At 59.3% G+C, this 8,348-nt stretch overlaps 1 protein-coding gene across 1 annotated transcript in view; it reads right to left on the bottom strand.

Annotated features, from left to right (window-relative positions):
* PXDN (peroxidasin) overlaps positions 1–8,348 on the bottom strand; it is a gene marked incomplete at its 3' end in the record, with an annotated part of 59,151 nt that overhangs the window by 38,097 nt on the left and 12,706 nt on the right. The window contains 3 exon segments of the mRNA XM_014540545.1: positions 104–175; positions 3,853–3,924; positions 5,342–5,413. Coding sequence (XP_014396031.1) covers positions 104–175; positions 3,853–3,924; positions 5,342–5,413 — 216 coding nt within the window.

The raw sequence follows: 8,348 nt of genomic DNA, 5'->3' as shown, positions 1-8,348 counted from the left end.
CCACACGCGCAGCATGCGTCATGCACACGGCACAGGGTCCGCTTCCCTGCGGGGGCACGGGCGGGACTCCCTAAGCAGCAGAGGGCACATGCGGGCCACTTACAGTTGTTCTAGGGAGGAAAGTCCCTGAAAGGCTTGCCTGTCAATCGCCTGGATCTCATTCTTGTACAGATAGCTGAAACAAGAAAGGAGCGTTAGCGGCTTCGGCGTCCCCTGCGCAGGGACTGCAGACTCGGCGGGCGGGCGGGCAGGCGGGCAGGACATGGGGACACCGCACAGGAAGTGCCGCTCCTCCCGTCCCCACCCAGGTTCAAGGGAATCACAGGGAATCCAGGTGGAGCTGCTCCAACCACACCTGCCGCTTCAGGAAAGTGACAGGTGCGCCAGGTGGGCGTGGCTCAGGGGCTGAGCATGGACCTAGGAACCAGGAGGTCCCGGTTCGATGCCCGGTCAGGGCCCATGCCCAGGCTGTGGGCTCAACCCCCAGTGTGGGGTGTGCAGGGGGCAGCTGATCCATGATTCTCTCTCTTCATTGATGTTTCTCTCTCTCCCTTCCTCTCTGAAATCAATAAAAACATATTTATTTTAGAAAGTCTTCGGCTCGGGAAGGACAAACCGCGGGGGTCTGTCCACCTGTCTCAGCAGGGCTGGCCCCCAGCACAGCCCTCCTGCTCCGGGGTCGGACCTCGGGGAGCCCCAGAGCATCATGGGAACTAGGTGAGTCCTGCATGCTGACCTCCTGTCGGCCCCCAGTGACCGGGTTCCCAGCCTCCCACTCTGCCTAACAAGCGACTTTCCCCCGAAGCTGCCATACTGCACGTCGCTCGCAGAACAACGTGACTGCCTTTCAGTGAGCAACGTGGGTGCAGGCCGCTGAACAGACTCCGCGTGGCCACCCCTAACGCTCCGTGCTGTGCGGCCCCTCCTGCCTCGGTGCCCTCCCTGTGCAGTGGAGAGAGCGGCCGTCCGACAGGGTCACTGCACGTAATGCACAGGCATGAAGCTCGCACACGGCCCAGCAGGTGGCACCTCCGGGGTCGGCGTGAGTTACGCTCCCGAGGAGGGAACTTCTGGGCATTTCTTCAAAACAAAATGAACACCACGGCGACCACGTGTTTGCGTGCACTTTAAAAAAGCAGGAGATGGCGCAGCCGACGTGGCTCAGCGGTTGAGCGTTGACCTATGAACCAGGAGGTCATGGCTCGATTCCCGATCGGGGCACATGCCCAGGTTGTGGGGCTTGATCCAAGGGTGGGGCATGCAGGAGGCAGCCGGTCCATGATTCTCTCTCATCATTGATGTTTCTCTCTCTCTTTCCCTTTCCCTTCCTCTGAAATCAATAAAAATACATATTTTTTAAAGAAAGCCAGAGTAAGGAACCCCGGGAAGGATGCATAACCACGTGGGCTGGGCCGCTCAGTGGTTAGAGCGCCGGCCCACACACTGAAGGGTCGGGGGTACCTGGGTTGCAGGTTCGATCCCTGGCCCGGATGGAGGCACATGTGGGAGGCAACCAATCAATGTGTCCCTCTCACCCTCCCTCCATCCCTTCCACTCTCTAAAAATGAATGAAAATGTATCCTCCCGTGAGGATTAACAAACAGACAGACAGACAGACAGACAGAAAACACTCGGACCAAACCAATACGTGCAAACGCATGTCAGTCAAGACACTGGGACGCCACTGGTTTCCACAGGGTCACCTTCCAAGAATCAACTGCGAACACGTCTCGGAGTGAAACCACCGTCGGGAAGAACTAGGGCGCGAAGGTCTCTGCCTCCCAGAGTCACTGGGTCCCAGCAGATGCGGACACACACCTGGGCGCCGACGGGCCACGGCAGAACAGTATGCTGCAGAGACTTCTCAGACACGGAGTCAGTCACACAGCCCCTCCATCAGTGCCCGGCCCACCAAACGCGCTCCGCGAGGGCTCGGGCTTGGGCTCGGGCTCGGGACCCGGGGAAGGAGGCTGGGCCTGGAACAGGGGTGGGCAAACTTTTTGACTCGAGGGCCACAATGGGTTCTTAAACTGGACCGGAGGGCCGGAACAAAAGCATGGATGGAGTGTTTGTGTGAACTAATATAAATTCAAAGTAAACATCATTACATAAAAGGGTACGGGTTTTTTTTTTTTTTTTTTAGTTTTATCCATTTCAAACGGGCCGTATCCAGCCCGCGGGCCGTAGTTTGCCCACGGCTGGACTAGTCCCTCCCGCTCTCAGGCCTCACTTTCCTCACCTGTGAAACCTTCCGGCGCACGGGGCGCGGCCTCATGGGTGCGCTCCGGGGAAGACAGAGGCGAGACGCTGCAGCAGGGGCCTGAGAGGGGGCGGTCAGGGGACCAGGTTTGAAAGGACCATTGGAAAGAGATGGAAGGGAGAAGCGAGTATCCCAAACTCCTTCGCATCAAATGTATTTGCAAAGTTAATGATACATTGCTCGTCAGTAGTTCAAACTGAATGTGAAACGGAAACACGCTACACACACACTGGGGATGCTGCTCTCCAAGGAACGGAGCTCGCTTCTGGAGCACACAGCACTTAGAATAATAATAAAAAATAACAGAGCAGACACACAAATAAAAATGACAAAAATAGACGGGAGGCCTGCCCCGTGTTTTAAAAATGAGCAGTAAGGCTTAGTGATGGTCACGAAGAATTAAAAAGAATTAACACACTACGCCAAAAGGGACGAAGAAAAACATCTACACATCACACTTTCAAATATCTTCATTGAGGAAAATGTATTTTAAGAAACAGTTCAAGTTAGCTCTGTAGTTAAGAACCACTGACATCTAACGTCAAAAGTATTCCAGCCCGGCCGGCGTGGCTCCGTGGTTGAGCGTCGACCTGTGAACTAGGAGGTCAGGGTTCGATTCCTGGTCAGGGCACCGGCCCGGGTTGTGGGCTCGATCCCAGTGTGGGGCGTGCAGGAGGCAGCCGGTCCATGATTCTCTCTCGTCATTGACGTTTCTATCTCTCTCTCCCTTTCCCTTCCTCTCTGACATCAATTAAAAAAATATTTTTGAAAGATCATCCTTAAAAAAAGAACACAACACACCAATTCTAACATGTACATCAACACCAACAATATGACATTAAAAACCGACGTAACTTACAGGTGCTCAGATTCACGTATAACATAACCCCCCCCAAAAGTGATATACATCCCTCATCAACAAGGGAGCCAAGTTCTAAAAGATACTTTTGCCCAAAGCACGAGGCACAGACGTCTAACCTGCCAGACCAGGAATCTGCCCGGAGTGGGTTTTTCTTTTCGTTACGATTTTACAGTCAGTGTCCCTGAGGCAGGAAAACAGCGCCTCCCCAAGGTCATATCCTGAACTGCAAACCCACGCGGGCGGGCCGATGGCTCCCACGCTAGTAAATCAACTACAATCTACTTCCAAATGTAACTGCACAGCAAGGAGAGGTGACGTCACCTGGAGGCAGGTGGGGAAGTAACGGAGCGGGGACACGCCCGAGGGCTGCCGTGCGCCTCGCGGGAAAGCCATCCGTCCTGAAAGCGCCTGGTTTACAGCCGGGACACCGGCAACTCCCACCCCAAGTGGTGGCACGACTCTGTCCAGAGTGGTTTTCCGAGGCCCCGGATTTTAATTTCACTCAACCTACTGTCCTTAAGGCTTAGCAGCCAAACACACAATTAACAGCCTCTATCCTTAGGACAAGGCATTCACCCCCCGCCCCCCGCAAATGTCTCGCTCCTTCTGAATGAGAGCTCTGTGACACGGGTGTTTGCACAAGGATTCACGGGGGGGACACACGGAGCTCGGAGTGAACGGCCCCCCGTGAATGGCAGACGCCTCGGAGCGAAGAGCCGAAGGGACTTACAGATACTTCAGGTTCTCCAGGTCCTCGAAGGCCCCGGCCGGGATGCTCTTGATCTGATTGTTGTTGAGGAGCCTGAGGAGGGAGGTTCCGTCAGATTCAACACTCTCCTCGCGCCAGGGAAACGGTCCCGCAGCTTCGAAAAGCCGCCTCTTGGGTTTGCACCTCGGTCAGGGCTGTGGCCACCATGGAAACGGGGGCCTTGCCACGCACGGCGAAGGCAGGTGTGAGCGGACCACAGGTGTGCGAGGACCACAGGTGTGAGCGGACCACAGGTGTGCAAGGACTGAGGGTGTGTGAGGACCCCAGTGGTGCGAGGTGTGAGGACCACAGGTGTGCGAGGACCCCGGGTGTGAGTGGACCACAGGTGTGCGAGGACTGAGGGTGTGTGAGGACCCCAGGGGCGCGAGGTGTGAGGACCCTGGGTGTGCGAGGACTGAGGGTGTGCGAGGACCCCGGGTGTGCAAGGTGTGAGGACCCCAGGTGTGCGAGGACTGAGGGTGTGTGAGGACCCCAGGTGTGCGAGGACTGAGGGTGTGTGAGGACCCCAGGGGCGCGAGGTGTGAGGACCCCAGGTGTGTGAGGACGGGTGTGCGAGGACCCCAGGTGTGTGAGGACCCCAGGTGTGCGAGGACCCCAGGGGTGCGAGGACGCCGGGTGTGCGAGGTGTGAGGACCCCGGGTGTGCGAGGACCCCAGGTGTGTGAGGACCCCAGGTGTGCGAGGACCCCAGGGGTGCGAGGACGCCGGGTGTGCGAGGTGTGAGGACCCCGGGTGTGCGAGGACCCCAGGTGTGTGAGGACCCCAGGTGTGCGAGGACCCCAGGGGTGCGAGGACGCCGGGTGTGCGAGGTGTGAGGACCCCGGGTGTGCGAGGACCCCAGGTGTGCGAGGACCCCGGGGTGTGCGAGGACCCTGGGGTGTGTGAGGACCCCAGGGGTGCGAGGACCCCAGGGGTGCGAGGACCCTGGGTGTGCGAGGATGCAGGTGTGTGAGGACCCCAGGGGTGCGAGGACCCCAGGTGTGCGAGGATTCAGGTGTGCAAGGACCCCGGGTGTGCGAGGATCACAGGTGTGCGAGGACCCTGGGTGTGCGAGGATGCAGGTGTGCGAGGACCCCAGGTGTGCGAGGATGCAGGTGTGCGAGGACCCGGGTGTGCGAGGATCACAGGTGTGCGAGGACCCCAGGTGTGCGAGGATGCAGGTGTGCGAGGACCCCAGGGGTGCGAGGATGAAGGTGTGCGAGGACCCCAGGTGTGCGAGGATCACAGGTGTGCGAGGACCCCAGGGGTGCGAGGATGCAGGTGTGCGAGGATGCAGGTGTGCGAGGACCCCAGAGGTGTGAGGACCACAGGTGTGCGAAGATCACAGGTGTGAGGACCCAGGTGTGCGAGGATCACAGGTGTGCGAGGACCCTGGGTGTGCGAGGATGCAGGTGTGCAAGGACCCCAGGTGTGCGCTGTTTCCCTCTGGCCACGTGGGCGCTGGCACTTACAAGGTGTTCAGGTTTCTCAGCCTCCTGAAGGCTCCGGGCGGGATCTCTCGGATCCGGTTGAAGCGCAGGTCCCTGCGAGGAGAGGAGACGAAGGGCGTTAGAGACACTCGGGCTCGCCCCGCTTATCGTCGGGAACATTCCGTTAGAAACGTGAGGAAGGGCGCTGCCCGGGGTTAGACCGCCAGCCTGCACGTGGAGGGCGGCGGTTCGATTCCCAGTCAAGCACTTGGGTTGCAGGTTGGATCCCTGGCCTCGGCTGGGGCGCATTCGGGAGGCAGCCAATCGATGTCTCACATCGATGCTCCCCTCTTTCTCTTCCCTCCCTCCCTGAGGGACACCCGCAGGGGAGGATTAACGAAAAACAACAAAACCAACAGAGAGAGGGAACTCAGGAAGCGGCACCAGCAGCCCATTCCTCAGACGAATCCCTCCTCTGAGGCCCCGTCACACAGGGCAGAGTGAGAAAGTCATCTTACAGGAGTTCCAGCCAAGATCCCGGGAGATGAGACGGCACTAACACCCCCCGCCCCCCGCCTCTGCTGGTTAACCCACTGGGAACCTAACGTCAAACTTTTGGGGTAATGAACACAGGCTCACCCACAGCTGCTCAGTCTGTGCACCTGTGCAACCCTTCGGGGCTGGCTCCAGGACGGTGCTGAGCTGGAGCCCTTGTTGGTGGCTAACTGTGTACAACGTTTCCTCAGTGAGCGTCTCGGAACCACAGAGCCCATTCAGCCCGAGGGGGGGAAGAGAAGGTAATGCCTGGTCTCCACCTGCCGTTCCCAGCAGATGTCTAAGGAGGTTCCGTCCTAACAGGTACGTGTCTCCTGTGCCTGGGGAGACCGGCGGTCGACTTTTCTGGGACAAAGGCAGGCCCTGAACTGCCCAGGACGGGCCAGAGCGCGTGGCGTGTGGACACTGAGACGGACAGAACGCGGACGCTTGCGGGTCCTCCTCGGGCGGAGCGAGCGGGGCTCTGGCCCTGGCCCCTTGAGCCCCCGGCAGAGGCACGATGTCTGTGTTCCCTCCTCCAACTCGAATGAAGACTCAACATTCTAACAAGCATGAAAGTCTTCGCAAACTCACAGAAAGACGGCTTTCTTTATGTCTTAGATAAAATTCCTTACTCACATGTCCAACCCATCCCACAGTCCAATGGAGACGATTACGGGTCTCACACTGCGGTCCTTCCCCTGGCCCAGCACGTGCCTCATCTGGAGACAGTCCTTAGAGAGCGGATCGAGTCCCATGAGGTCACCAGGGCGGGCGCCAACCCACGACTGCTGTCCTCGCAGACACACACACACACACACACACAGAACGAGGCCCGGGAGCCACTGCTTCCTACTCAGAGCGCTTGGCTCAGCAATTAGCCACGGAATTACTATTTCACAACCTGATAACGACTTCCACCAATAACACGAACGGAAAGAAAACTGCCCTGAACGCAACAATTAACCAGCATTTCGGAAACACGCCCCCAGCTTGTCCCCACGTCCCAGTGCCCCCTCTCCAGGGCACAAGGGCTCAGGGCCGAGGGTGGGGACAGGGAGGCCACAGCCGTCCTCTGCCCCCGCCCATCGGCCCCCAGCCGGGCTCCTGACCACCGCGGCCGACAGACAGCGAGAGCTCTGAGGCGTCCCTCCATGGAGCAGGCAGGAGTGGGCCGTGATGAGGCCCGGGGTCGATTCTGATTCTAGAAAGTTCCAGGAAAGCGGCAAGGGGATAGCGAGCTCCCCCGGACAGAGCGTCACGTGAGAGCCCAGCCGACACCTTGCTCTGCAGCCACGGGCGGAGCCCAGAAGCCCCAGGACGGCCCTGCGCCCCTTTCTGCCTGAGCTGGGGAGACCATCTTCCCCCAAGTGCAGGCCCCTCACCCACAGAACACCGACGGCGGTGGTAACACGCGGGGTGCAGAGAAACCCAAGGTGGGAGGTCCCGGGAGCCACCGCGCTCTCTGCAAACACCCGCGGTGCCGTCACCGAGAGCTCAGTGGGCGGGAGGACCCAGCACCGAGGGCCTCGCAGGCAGACGGGCAACAAAGTCTGGGTGAAGCAGCAGCTGCTCAGAGAAGCCCGGGCAGCACGGGAAGTCACGCAGGACGCCTAGAAATTACCATTTTAGGGCAAGACCACAGTGAAGGCCACGGCCCACGTCCACTATATCTGGCCGGGAAGTGACCACAGAAACACAGGGCGGAGGGCGGTGCTGGTGGGGCAGGTGGGGTGCATGTGGGGCTGTTGGGGGAGGAAGGGAGGGGGGACAGGAATCCGTGAGGAGGACCCTCCTTGGGCAGGACGGGGACCTGCCTGCAGCCGCCCCTCTGCAAGGGGCCGACCGGAAAGGATCGGCCTGGGCTCCGGACCTGATGGAGCAGCGGGCGGCTGGCCCTGTGCGGGCTCCGTGCTGGCGGGATTAGTTCTCTGGACGCTCCCTCCAGCACAGCTGCTGACCGCAGGGAGGGGGGAGAGCCCACAGCCCGCTGGGCGCACACAGCCTTCAGCCACCCTGGGCCCGGAGCCAGGTTCCCAGAGCCAGTCTCCAAACCGGAACCTGGCCCGGCCGGCGCGGCTCAGTGGGTGAGCGTCAACCTAGGAACCAGGAGGTCACGGCTCGATTCTGGGTCAGGGCACAGGCCCAGGTTGCAGGCTCCACCCCCAGGGGGCCTGTCCGAGGCAGCCGATCCATGATTCTCTCATCATTGATGTTTCTCTCTCCCCCCCTTCCTCTCTGAAATCAGTAAGAAAATATGTATTAAAAACAACAACACCAGAACCCAGACCCTGGCCTGTGCATGTTTATGTTAAAAAGCCTGGCAGAGGCTAGATGGCAGGGAGCTTTCCGGGCGGCTGTGTTCATGCTTCACAGAGCAAACACCAGCAGGAAGAACAAAAGCTGGGAGAGTCGTGGTGTTTGGATGAAGCGTCAAAGTTCAGGTTTCGACTCCATGTCAAAACCACGATTCATTACAGGCCGGACGGCGAGGTAGGAGGTGAGACAACCAGGG

The sequence above is a fragment of the Myotis brandtii genome, unplaced genomic scaffold (genome assembly GCF_000412655.1).
Source record: "Myotis brandtii unplaced genomic scaffold, ASM41265v1 scaffold247, whole genome shotgun sequence".
NCBI lineage: Eukaryota > Metazoa > Chordata > Mammalia > Chiroptera > Vespertilionidae > Myotis > Myotis brandtii.
This window is presented reverse-complemented; position numbering and strand designations above follow the sequence as displayed.